Below are 14509 nucleotides of genomic sequence, written 5' to 3' on the forward strand. Positions count from 1 at the left end.
AGTCACTGATTTAATATTTACTGGCCTTCCTGAAGGTGGAGGGGGGGGGGCTGTCACTGATTTAATATTTACTGGCCTTCCTGTAGATGGGGGGGGGGGGGTCAATGATTTGATATTTACTGGCCTTCCTGAAGGTTGGAGGGGGGGGGGTGGTCACTGATTTGATATTTACTGGCCTTCTTGTAGGTGGAGGGGGGGGGGGGCGGTCACTGATTTAATATTAACTGGCCTTCCTGTAGGTGGGGGGGTGGTCACTGATTTCATATTTACTGGCCTTCCTGTAGGTCGGGGGGGGGGGGGGGAGTGGTCACTGATTTAATATTTACTGGCCTTCCTGTAGGTGGGGGGGGGATTGGTCATTGATTTGATATTTACTGGCCTTCCTATAGGTGGAGGGGGGGGGTCAATGATTTAATATTTACTGGCCTTCCTGTAGGTGGGGGGTGGTCACTGACTTGATATTTACTGGCCTTCCTGTAGGTGGGGGGGGGTCACTTTAGGTGGGGGAAGGGGGCGGTCACTGATTTACTGGCCTTCATGAAGAGAAATTGGTCACTAGTGGAGATGCATCATGTCAATTGGACAGTGTCTCTTTTCATACTTATTATGATTTTCGAGATATTGTGTTTTGTGCAGATAATTTAGTAAACATCGAAATTCATAATCATACTGAGCCACTTATTTATTTTATTGACAGGGCTACCTTACCAACTGGGACATTGAGAGACAAGTCTGGGACTACATATTCGGCAAAGACTTCCTCAAGGTAAGTGATAGGGTAAATAAGTTTTTATGTAAGGTTAGCTTTGTAAAATATCTTCTGGTGAAGAACAGAGGTTGAATGATTCTATTCTAGACTGATATCTTATTAAGTAGAGAATTAGACTCTCGTGTACTTGTGTTCTTGGACTAGACGCTATACCGTGTGTAGTAGTTGTACAAGGTACATGTTTGTAACGGGCCACCATCAATCTTCCAGCTGGGTAGGAAGCATTGGCTTCCAGTAGTAATGGTGGCACTAACAATTGATTGTTTCAGGATAATTTAAACGAGACTGGTGTTTATCTCTAAACTGAGGAATAATTTGTTTCAGGTTGACTTTAATGAGACCAGTATCATTGTGACGAACCCATACTTTAACTTTCCATCTATCCAAGAAGCTATGAATGAGATTTTATATGAGGAGTACCAGTTTAAATCAGTTCTCCATTGTAACCGTAAGTACACACATGTTTATCAGTACTCAATGTACAAGAGAACCTTGAGGTTCATAGCTGAGAACATTCATTGTTTTTTCTGATGCACTTAATGGCTGCGGTGATACATACATTATTTAGTTTATAATTACCCCATCATCAACCAATATGATGTGATATTCCATTTAATTTGACCTTTGACCTTTTCTGTTTCTGTTAAAGTTATAATGTTTAGTTTACTGACCTTTACTTTGACCTTTATAATGTTTAGTTTAATGACCTTTACTTTGGCCTTTATAATGTTTAGTTTAGTGACCTTTACTTTGACCTTTATAATGTTTAGTTTAGTGACCTTTACTTTGACCTTTATAATGTTTAGTTTAGTGACCTTTACTATGACCTTTATAATGTTTAGTTTAGTGACCTTTACTTTGACCTTTATAATGTTTAGTTTAGTGACCTTTACTATGACCTTTATAATGTTTAGTTTAGTGACCTTTACTTTGGCCTTTGCAGCTGCCTATCTTAGCCAGTATAAGTACCAGAAGGAACGTCCAGAGAAACAGTTGTGTACAATGGTAGTGGACACTGGCTACTCCTTCACCCACCTTGTACCTTTCTTCAAAGGCAAGAAGATAGAAAACTCTGTCAAAAGGTATAATCCATAGGTATTCAAAAGGAATAACCCATAGGTTGTCAAAATGTATAACCCATAGGTTGTCAAAATGTATAACCCATAGGTTGTCAAGTGTATAACCCATAGGTTGTCAAAAGGTATAACCCATAGGTTGTCAAGTGTATAACCCATAGGTTGTCAAAAGGTATAACCCATAGGTTGTCAAAAGGTATAACCCATAGGTTGTCAAGTGTATAACCCATAGGTTGTCAAAAGGTATAACCCATAGGTTGTCAAAGGTATAACCCATAGGTTGTCAAAGTTATAATCCATAGGTTGTCAAAAGGTATAACCCATAGGTTGTCAAAGGTATAACCCATAGGTTGTCAAAGTTATAACCCATAGGTTGTCAAAAGGTATAACCCATAGGTTGTCAAAGGTATAACCCATAGGTTGTCAAAGGTATAACCCATAGGTTGTCAAAAGGTATAACCCATAGATTGTCAAAGGTATAACCCATAGGTTGTCAAGTGTATAACCCAAAGGTTGTCAAAGGTATAACCCATAGGTTGTCAAAGTTATAACCAATAGGTTGTCAAAAGGTATTAGGTTGTCAAAAGGTATAACCCATAGGTTGTCAAAAGGTATAACCCATAGGTTGTCAAAAGGTATAACCCATAGTTTGTCAAAAGGTATAACCCATAGATTGTTAAAAGGTATAACCCATAGTTTGTCAAAGGTATAACCCATTGGTTGTCAAAGTTATAACCCATAGGTTGTCAAAAGGTATAACCCATAGGTTGTCAAAGGTATAACCCATAGGTTGTCAAAGTTATAACCCATAGGTTGTCAAAAGGTATAACCCATAGGTTGTCAAAGGTATAACCCATAGGTTGTCAAAGGTATAACCCATAGGTTGTCAAAAGGTATAACCCATAGGTTGGTATAAAATAGGGTTGTCAAAGGTATAACCCATAGGTTGTCAAAAGGTATAACCCATAGATTGTCAAAGGTATAACCCATAGGTTGTCAAGTGTATAACCCAAAGGTTGTCAAAGGTATAACCCATAGGTTGTCAAAGTTATAACCAATAGGTTGTCAAAAGGTATTAGGTTGTCAAAAGGTATAACCCATAGGTTGTCAAAAGGTATAACCCATAGGTTGTCAAAAGGTATAACCCATAGTTTGTCAAAAGGTATAACCCATAGATTGTTAAAAGGTATAACCCATAGTTTGTCAAAGGTATAACCCATTGGTTGTCAAAGTTATAACCCATAGGTTGTCAAAAGGTATAACCCATAGTTTGTCAAAGGTATAACCCATAGGTTGTCAAAGTTATAACCCATAGGTTGTCAAAAGGTATAACCCATAGGTTGTCAAAAGGTATAACCCATAGGTTGTCTCTCCATTGTCAGTTATACATTATATACAAATGTCAGTATAAAATTTTATTTGGTAATGATATTGTTCCAATTTAGTTTTAGTTGTATATTGTGCTTGGATTTTGTGATTTTATGTGATCCCAAAAATCGCAATTATTAGCTCACCTGGTGCGATATAGCGGCATCTGTTGTCCGTCTTCCGTCCGTTCGTCAACAATTGATCATGACTTCTTCTCCATAACCGCTGGCTGGAATTTCAGAAAATTTGACTGGTAGCATCCTTATAGGCTACTGACTAAAAATTGCACAAATGGTCGGGCTGACCTTGCCAGAAGGGGTCAAATTGGCTGTGTTCATATAAACGACTTCTTCTCTGAAACTACACATGTGTTAGCACTCATAATGCAATGTTAGCATCCTTATAGGGTTGGATTCAAAATTGTACAAATGATGGGCAGACCCTCCGGGGGCCTGAGGGGCGGGGCCAAAAGTGTGAATTTGGCTATTTTGATATAAACTTATTCTCTGAAACTAAGCATAGGATAGCACTCGTAATGCGATGGTCACTAACATCCTTATAGGATGGGGATTTAAAATTGTACAAAGGATGGCCTAACCCCCCAGAGGCCTGAGGGGCGGGGTCAAAAGGGATCAATATGGCGACTTTCATATAAACAACTTCTTTTCTGACACTAAGCATTGACTAACACTCACAGTCATATAGCATTGACTAACACTCCCAGTCATATAGCATTGACTAACACTCGTAGTCATATAGCATTGACTAACACTCGTAGTCATATAGCATTGACTAACACTCGTAGTCATATAGCATTGACTAACACTCGTAGTCATATAGCATTGACTAACACTCGTAGTCATATAGCATTGACTAACACTCACAGTCATATAGCATTGACTAACACTCGTAGTCATATAGCATTGACTAACACTCGTCATATAGCATTGACTAACACTCGTAGTCATATAGCATTGACTAACACTCGTAGTCATATAGCATTGACTAACACTCGTAGTCATATAGCATTGACTAACACTCGTAGTCATATAGCATTGACTAACACTCGTAGTCATATAGCATTGACTAACACTCGTAGTCATATAGCATTGACTAACACTCGTAGTCATATAGCATTGACTAACACTCGTAGTCATATAGCATTGACTAACACTCGTAGTCATATAGCATTGACTAACACTCCCAGTCATATAGCATTGACTAACACTCGTAGTCATATAGCATTGACTAACACTCGTAGTCATATAGCATTGACTAACACTCGTAGTCATATAGCATTGACTAACACTCACAGTCATATGATATTGATATTATCATTATGTGGTTGGGATTCAAAATTAAACTAATCGTTTGCTCAATATTGCTATTCCTGATTGTTAGTGTTTTTGTAATATTTACATTTCCGTTTTTTTCTTTGCTATATAACCTTACCAACTTTGAAAGCATAAACGCAGTGGTTGCTACTCAAGAATACACACACCCGAACACTGACTTCCGCAAGTAGTGTTAATGCGCATCAGATTAGGCTTATTGTATCTGTATTGACTAATCTTCAATATAACGCATGTACGAATATAATGTTAATCTTAAATTATATACATATCAGAAAATAAGATATTTAACAGATATTGTTTAAATGGGATGACCACAAGGTCAAGTCAATGTGGAACTATATTTTGTGTACTCCCTGAATTTGACAACATTTCACGCCAAATTGAAGCCAGCTGTTCTGGTATTCCATCAATTGACCGGCTGTTCCATCAATCGAATAACATTGAAAAACAGAGTTATTTTTACTTGAATACTTCATTTAAAAGAAATGGTTGTTCGAAATGTAAATACAAGAAATGATTTTTTTGTAATAATTGGTAAATAAAAAAAAGCAGGTGAGTGATACAGGCCCTCTGGGCCTCTTGTTTATTAATGTGTATTACCTGCCGATTTAGAAACTTCTTTTGATTTTACAATGTCTTCTGTGCTGTACCCGATCTGGAGTGGACACTTCAAGATGGCAGCTGGTTCAGAACGAAAAAGGTAGGCGTTGATTACAAAGTAAGGTTACTGCAGAAATAAGGAGCCGATTTTTCTATAGCATGGCTAGAATTTGTCAAGGAATACGCACTTCCATTCCTCTGGATCCATCATTACGTTTTATGGTTATATCACTGCCTCAGTAAGTAGGCATTAGTGGCGAATTAACACATTGAAGCGTAGACAATTATTGAAAACGCGTGCGATTTTTCGGACGTTTTGATACTTTGAATATAGCCGAATGTATCATAAAAACAAAAACACGTATATCACAAATTGGCGTTTCATACGATTAATTCCTGCCAAAGCACCAACTCATTTGGTCAACTCAGATAATTAGTTATCAATGTTTGAACTATTTCGCATTGACATGGAGTGGGACTCCTGAAAAGGTAGCTGTTCAAGCTTATATAAAAAATCCCATTATGAACTGCCCCACAGCCCAATGCTCTTTGGGGGAAGGGGAACAGAACTTGTATCAAATTTTGGTTCTCTGACCCCCGGCAGGAGCGGCGGGCCCAAAAGGGGAAATAGAGTAAATCCTATAAATCGCTACTTGTCCTAGAGTTCTGCATGGATTGTAACCAAATTTGGCCACAAACTTCCTTGGGGGATGGGGAATAGAACTTGTATAAATTTTGGCTCTGACCCCCGGAGGCAGGAGGGGCTGGGCCCAATAGGGGAATTATCGTAAATCCTATAAATCGCTACTTGTCCTAGAGTTCTTGAATGGAATCGAACCGAATTTGGCCACAATCATTGAAAAACAGAACTTTTACTTAAATTTTGGCTTTGACCCCCCTGGGGGCATTTTTTTTGTAATAATTGGTAAATAAAAAAAAGCAGGTGAGTGATACAAGGCCCTCTGGGCCTCTTGTTTATTAATGTGTATTACCTGCCGATTTAGAAACTTCTTTTGATTTTACAATGTCTTCTGTGCTGTAAATCGATCTGGAGTGGACACTTCAAGATGGCAGATGGTTCAGAACGAAAAAAAAGGTAAGGCGGTTGATTACAATGTAAGGTTACTGCAGAAATAAGGAGACCGATTTTTTTCTATAGCATGGCTAGAATTGTCAAGGAATACGCACTTCCATTCCTCTGGATCCATCATTACGTTTTATGGTTATATCACTGCTCAGAAGTAGGCATTAGTGGCGATTTAAATAAATTGAATGCGTAACAATTATTGTAAAACGTGCGATTTTCGGACGTTTTGATACTTATATACCGAATGTTTCATCACGTATATCACAAATTGGCGTTTCTACTTAATTCTGCCAAAGCACAACATCATTTGGTCAACTCATTAATTAGTTATCAATGTTTGAACTATTTCGCATTGACATGGAGTGGACCCTGAAAAGGTGCTGTTCAAGCTTATGTTAAAAATCCCATAGGAACTGCCCACAGCCCAATGCTCTTGGGGGAAGGGGAACAGAACTTGTATAAATTTTGGCTCTGACCCCCCGGGGGCAGGAGCGGCGGGCCCAATAGGGGAAATAGAGGTAAATCCTATAAATCGCTACTTGTCCTAGAGTTCTGCATGGATTGTAACCAAATTTGGCCACAAACTTCCTTGGGGGATGGGGAATAGAACTTGTATAAATTTTGGCTCTGACCCCCGGAGGCAGGAGGGGCTGGGCCCAATAGGGGAATTATCGTAAATCCTATAAATCGCTACTTGTCCTAGAGTTCTGAATGGAATCGAACCGAATTTGGCCACAATCATCCTTGGGGGAAGGGGAACAGAACTTTTATAAATTTTGGCTCTGACCCCCCTGGGGGCAGGAGGGGCGGGGCCCAATATGGGAAATAGAGGTAATTCCTTTAAATCGCTACTTGTCATAAAGTTCTGCATGGAATGTAACCAAATTCGGCCAGAAACATCCTTGGAGGAATAAGAACAGAGTTTGTATACATTTTGGCTCTGATCCCCCGGGGGCAGAAGGTGCGGGGCCCAATAGGGGAAATAGAGGTAAATCCTATAAATCGCTACTTGTCCTAGAGTTCTGCATGGAATCAAACTGAATTTGGCCACAAACATCCTTGGGGGAAGGGGAACAGAACTTGTATACATTTTGGCTCTGACCCCCCAGGGGCAGGAGGGGCAGGGCCCAATAGGGGAAATAGAGGTAAATCCTTTAAATCGCTACTAGTCATAAAGTTCTGCATGGAATGTAACCAAATTTGGCCAGAAACATCCTTGGAGGAATAAGAACAGAGTTTGTATACATTTTGGCTCTGCCCCCTCGGGGGCAGGAGGGGCGGGGCTCAATAGGGGAAATAGAGGTAAATCCTATAAATCGCTACTTGTCCTAGAGTTTTGCATGGAATGTAACCAAATTTGGCCAGAAACATCCTTGGAGGAATAAGAACAGAGTTTGTATACATTTTGGCTCTGCCCCTCGGGGACAGGAGGGGCGGGGCTCAATAGGGGAAATAGAGGTAAATCCTATAAATCGCTACTTGTCCTAGAGTTTTGCATGGAATCTAACCAAATTTGGCCAGAAACATTCTTGGGGGAATAAGAACAGAGTTTGTATAAATTTTGGCTCTGACCCCCGGGGGGCAGGAGGGGTGGGACCCAATAGGGGAAATAGAGGTAAATCCTATAAATCGCTACTTGTCGTAGAGTTCTGCATGGATTGCAACCAAATTTGGCCACAAACATCCTTGAGGGAAGGGGAATAGAACTTGTATAAATTTTGGCTCTGACCCCTCGGAGGCAGGAGGGGCGGGTCCCAATAGGGGAATTATCGGTAAATCCTATAAATCGCTACTTGTCCTAGAGTTCTGCATGGATTGTAACCAAATTTGGCCACAAACATCCTTTGGGGACGGGGAACAGAACTTATAGAAATTTTGGCTCTGACCCCCCCGGGGGCAGGAGGGGCGGGGCCCAATAGGGGATGTAGAGGTAAATATTCAAATTCCTTCAGAAAAGAAACAATGAACCTGTATTCAGAACATTACTTGGTATTACAAACCATGTGAGCGATACAGGCCCTCTGGGCCTCTTGTTCATTAATCACTTGAGTAGATCGTATACTTTATATTTAAGTCATTTCTTTAAGATTTTTAACGGAAAATTTTGTTTGAAATAATATTTTTTACGGAAAAGTAACACTTTTTGGAAAAAATGAAAACAAAACATTGCTCTTTGTCATCTCATTTCACCCTGTTACTGGTTTTGTCCACAATTTTACTCCCAATTAAAAATACTCCCATGACATTTTCTGTCTATGTGTAAATTCGGTTCAAAATTAAAATCCGGGAAAACTGTTTTTGAGTGACTTAAAAATTAAGAGTGCATGTAGCAACGAACCACTTCTTTGTTAGTATACCTAGTTATCCATTTTATGATTCCAGAGTCCGATATAAGTGAGAATCAGTGTACAGTAATCATTTTTGATGCTAAAAATCATAGTAACACCTTTTAAAATATTGGTTGCCATGGTAACAAAACGGAGGCTTCTGATTGGCTGAAATTAAATGATGTTAGAATTAAGTGAAAATTGGTATATAGAGGTTACGAGGTATGTTGAATAACATGGTAACACTTTCAAAAATATTGGTTTCCATGGAAAAAAATGGAGGGCTCTGATTGGTTTAAATTTAGATATTGTCAGATTTAAGTGAAAATTGGTATATATGGGTTATAAAATATGCTGAATAACATGGAATCCCTTTTTAAAAGATTGGTTACCATGGAAACTAAATGGAGGCCTCTGATTGGTTGAAATTTAGATATTATTAGATATTAGTGAAAATTGGTACTATGGGTTATGGGTTATGCCAAATGAGATAGTAACAGTTTTAAATACATTGTTTTGCAAAAAAAGTTGTCAAAATTAAGATTGTAGCCTTTATGGTGCTGGTATTATTTTTAAATTATACATATTTTATTTGAAAATCAAATGTAACTCTGTTTCCCTCTTTAATCATGTTTAATTCAATTTAAAATAGTTTCTATATAAATAAGAGAGATGGATAATCTTAACTTGTATCTTTTGCGTTTAAGTTGCTGACGAAATTATATTTCTTTCCAATAATTATTTGATTTCTTATATGAAAAGAGAAACTATTTGTTTCACCCAAGAGCATATCTAGTTGTTAGGCTTTTTTTGTACTGTTAGGGAAGATTCATGAATAGAAATGCAATAATTTTAGAGTACATACAAGGAATGTATGTTAGTTAACAAAAAATTCTATCACTAACTGTTGTTTTATTATGGTGTCTATGATCAATTTTAAATGTATGGTCAACTAGGGCAAATATTGATTTTTTTGAAAATTCCCCTCGCTATATTTCTGCCTATGAAATGCTATTTTCCCGGATTTCAATTTTTTTTATAAAGTATTTGTTATAAGATTATACCTATAGCATGTTTTTAAAATGGTTTAAAAGTGTGGACAAAATCGATAACATGCCAAATATTTCAAGCAAAGCCAATATCCTGACAAATTTGATGTTTTTTTGCTTGAAAATCAATTTGTCGTTAAAATAATTCGTAAATATCATTATAAATGGATCTAAAGAATGAAGTATCTTTTATTAACACAAGTAATTAAAGAATGAAAATTATGTTCAAAATATGGACACAAGGGGTCCCCTTGCCATATACCAAAAGTAATTTTAGAAAGCATCATTTTAGGCCCTTTATGCCTTTTTAAAACATACAAAATAAATAAAAAGCACATAAAAAGTAGTTATGTACCTAGACATTTAACACTGCAAAATTTGAAAAAAATCGGCGCGTGGGCGGATTTTGCAACCCCACCTTTACAATCTTTTAATCACGGAGTGGACTCGAAATTTTGGGTACGGAGTTTAATTTTTGGATACGGAGTGGACACATTTGGTTACGGAGTGAACTTGGCAATTGTAATCTCAAGAGGCACATGGAAAGCTACTGACAGGAAGCATTAAAGTGTGACAAACATTTTACTAGGGCCGATAGCAGAGGCGTGTCCATCACTTTGTGAAATATCCATGTCGACACTGCGACAAGCAGTACAGGGGCCCCTGGACTTTGAAGACACATTGCGTAAGAACATCCTAACCCATGTTTAATATCTACATACACGTATTTGGTTGGAACATTTGCAGAACAGATGTTTTTATTATTGAAATATAGCTAGTCCTTTACTTTTCTTTTTTTCACCAGTTCACTTTGATGACTGTCTGTGCTCAAAAGATATAATTTTTGTTTTATTTGATTTTCAGAATTTACGTAACCAGGAGTCAGAAATAAATTTAGTGTTTTTACATTGGAGCTCTCACCGACTTTTGGTGTTTAATAATCATTGTTCATAATGTCATCACAACTAATAGTGAATCATAATGATAAATTTTAGCATTGGTTTTAAGTTTTATAAGTTTTTTTTTCGATTAGGTGCTGTTGTGCAAAAATTCATAATCATACATGCACATGTATGTTGATTTACTTGATAAAGAAACCAAATTGTTTTACAAGTGAAATTGTTTTATTCTTTCATAGCATGAAAGATCAACACTGATTATTGTTTTTCACAAAAAAGTATCGCTGTCTTTGCAATTTGGACCTAAATACACTCAGTCACAGTCTTTAAGATTGAGTCCACTTCTAACATGTGAAAGGATTTTGGTGTCGTGGGCTCGGTGAAATTCCCTAACTAAAAAGCGGCTTTCGGGAAGGTTTATCTGGCTTGCTCACATTTCCTTTTCTTTGTTACCTCGCACATCTTGCCCTTTCTACTGCATCGAACTCATGGTCCCTACAAACATCAATTATTAATTAATACAATAATTGTTAAAAGAAAGTAATTTAATAAAACTCATATGAATATCATACCGTACACATGAATGAATGTAATTATTATCATTTACAATTGTCCACTCCATATCCAAATGTGTCCACTCCATATCCAAACAGTATACTCCGTACCTAAAATTTAGAGTCCACTCCGTGATTAAAAGATCGTAAATTTTCAGGGTCCACTCTATGTCAATGCAAAATTGTTTAAACATTGATAACTAGTTAATAAGTTGACCAAATGAGTTGTGCTTTGGCAGAATTAAGTAGAAATGCCATTTTGTGATATACGTGATGAAACAATTGGTATATAAACATCAAAACGTCCGAATCCCACGTTTACAATAATTGTTACGCTTCGATTTTTAAATCGCCACTAATGCCTACTTCTGAGCAGTGATATAACCATAAAACGTAATGATGGATCCAGAGGAATGGAAGTGCGTGTTCCTTGACAAAATCTGGCCATGCTATAGAAAAATCGGCTCCTTATTTCTGCAGTAACCTTACTTTGTAATCAACGCCTACCTTTTTCGTTCTGAACCAGCTGCCATCTTGAAGTGTCCACTCCAGATCGGGTACACTACAGTGGTCTTTAAATCTTTATAAACACAATTTACTTTTGGATATGTGTTTTTTAATATTTATTTTTGCAGGATAAATGTAGGAGGAAAAGTTCTAACAAATCACCTGAAAGAAATTATTTCCTACAGGTAAGATAAGATCACTAATAACTTGCTGAATTGATTACCATCCTATAAAAAATAAGGTATTGGCAAGCATTGACAGCAGGTGTGTAGAAACTTTAGCAGACAGATGGTCACTTAAGACAGGGTCAATAATGAAAATAATGATCTACCAGATGCATGGTCCTTTGGGATGCATTATTACGTCATAATGTGAAAAATTGAAGGTCTTACTGGCCAGTTTAGCAAAGTTATACATAAGAATAATTTTGGTAAAAGCGTCTAAAAGAAATAACATAAACTGGAAATATAATAAGAAAAAGAACATAATTAAGTACCACCAGCATGTTCAATCATAAAATGTTTAATTCATGTAACTGGCCGGCTGAAGCGTAGCTGTTTACAATGACAACAAATGTCAAACTCGATATGGCATCTAAATTAGACTTTTTTTGGGATTGTTATCGAGAAATTTTTTTTATAAATCCATCAAAAATTACACAATATCAGTAAATAAGTTATTTTTATTACTTTAATGATATGTATGTATAAGGAATGTTCCAGACAGCAAAATGAAAGACATGCATTTACTCAATACTCTTGTTGACTACACCTTGAAAGTATTTGTTTTATGTAGAAATATCAAAACTCACATGTAAAATTTTATATTTTTAAGGATTGATCTGCAGTGAAGGTATCAAACTTATAATTATGTATCAGAATGATTTGATAGGTGATTGTTATGAATAGTTGAATAATTGTAATGACCTTGTTTTGACAGACAATTGATGGTGATGGACGAGACTTATGTAATTAACCAGGTCAAGGAAGATGTGTGCTATGTTTCACAGCAGTTTAACAAAGACATGGAGATAGCTAGGTAAGGGGAGATAATCAACAAATATATGGATATGGCTAGGTAAGGGGAGATAATCAGCAAAGACATGGAGATAGCTAGGTAAGGGGAGATAATCAACAAAGATATGGAATATGGCTAGGTTAGGGGAGATAATCAGCAAAGACATGGAGATAGCTAAGTGAAGGGGAGATAACAAAGACAAGGAGATAGCTAGGTATGGGGAGATAATCAACAAAGACATGGAAATAGCTAGGCAAGGGGAGATAATCAACAAGGGCATTGATATAGCTAGGTAAGGGGAGATAATCAACAAAGATATGGAGAAAGCTAGGTAAGGGGAGGTAATCAACTAAGACATGGACATATCTAGGTAAAGGGGAGATAATCACCAAAGATATGGAGATAGCTAGGTAAGGGGAGATAATCAACAATACATGGAGATAGCCAGGTAAGGGGAGTTAATCACAAAGACATTGACATATCCAGGTAAAGGGGAGATAATCAACAATGATATGGAGATAGCTAGGAAAGGAGAGATAATCAACAAATAACATGGAGAAAGCTAGGTAAGGGGAGATAATTAACAAAGATATGGAAATAGCTAGGTAAGGGGGAAATAATCAACAAATAACATGGAGAAAGCTAGGTAAGGGGAGATAATCAACAAAGATATTGAAATAACTAGGTAAGGGGAGATTATCAACAAGGACATGGAGATAGCTATGTGAGGGGGAGATAGTCAACAAATAACATTGAGAAAGCTAGGTAACGAAACATAATCAACAAAGATATGGAGATAGCTAGGTAAGGGGGAAATAATTAACAAAGATATGGAAATAGCTAGTTAAGGGGAACATAATCAACAAAGATATGGAAATAGCTAGGTAAAGGGAGATAATCAACAAGGACATGGACATAGCAAGGTAAGGGGAAACAATCAACAAATATATTCAAATGAATTTATTAGCTCGCCTATTCGAAGAATAGGGGGAGCTAATGTTGTCACCCCGGCGTCGGCGTCCCATTTCACGTTGAAGTTTTTGAGCAAGTTTCTGTTCCGTCAATTGTTTAAGCTTAAGTCATCATAAATGTTTATGGTATTATTTTCCTAATGTGTATGGATGCTGAACGTGACAATACAACCAATTTTGGGCCCTTTAGGTTTTTTTTGAGTCTGTTAATTTGTCATATTTCCATGTTAAAGTTTTTGAGCAAGTTTCTATTTTGTCTATTGTTTAAGCTTAAGTCATCGATAGAGCATAAATGATGCTCATTATTTGAACAGTAATTGGTGTTTAATCGTGTATATATATGTCTAATTAACACAAAAAATGATATAAAATAATTCATTTTGCCTTTGGTGCATGCGCAATCAGTACTTCATTCCATATAGGATATAGTGGCACGGAATTTTTTCGGGATGCAATTAATTATTTTTCATATTTTGAACTTGAAGTAAAATTAGAAGCTCAAACTTTTCAATGGTGGTAATGGTGTAAAGTAAGTAACTTTTGTAACTGAAGAAAAATACTAAATCGTCTGCTCCTGTTTTTGATAGTGAAAAAATACCATTTGTCAGCTATTTTGTCTATTGTTTAAGCTTAAGTCATCATAAATGTTTAAATTTTTAATTTCCTAATGTGTATGGATGCTGAACGTGATAATACAACCAATTTGGGGCCCTTTAGGGGGGTTTTTGAGTCAGTTAATTTGTCATATTTCCATGTTTAAATAGTAAATACACATGTACTTGAACATCAACTTCTTCTGAAAAGGCGAGCTTTGCCGTTCTCCAACAGCTCTTTTTGAAAAGAAATAATCACACTTCACAATTTATATATATACACTACTTACCAAGATTGAACCCATAAATCTTCACAATGATAATAATAATATTGTTG

At 36.8% G+C, this 14509-nt stretch overlaps 1 protein-coding gene across 1 annotated transcript in view; it reads left to right on the forward strand.

Annotated features, from left to right (window-relative positions):
- The window catches only part of LOC138307724 (actin-related protein 6-like), a 55540-nt gene that overhangs the window by 26527 nt on the left and 14504 nt on the right, over positions 1–14509 (forward strand). The window contains exons 3-7 of the mRNA XM_069248579.1: positions 698–766; positions 1094–1217; positions 1713–1851; positions 11720–11776; positions 12531–12629. Coding sequence (XP_069104680.1) covers positions 698–766; positions 1094–1217; positions 1713–1851; positions 11720–11776; positions 12531–12629 — 488 coding nt within the window. The remainder of the gene's footprint in view (positions 1–697; positions 767–1093; positions 1218–1712; positions 1852–11719; positions 11777–12530; positions 12630–14509) is intronic.

This window comes from Argopecten irradians, chromosome 1, assembly GCF_041381155.1.
Source record: "Argopecten irradians isolate NY chromosome 1, Ai_NY, whole genome shotgun sequence".
In the NCBI taxonomy this organism is placed as follows: Eukaryota; Metazoa; Mollusca; class Bivalvia; order Pectinida; family Pectinidae; genus Argopecten; species Argopecten irradians.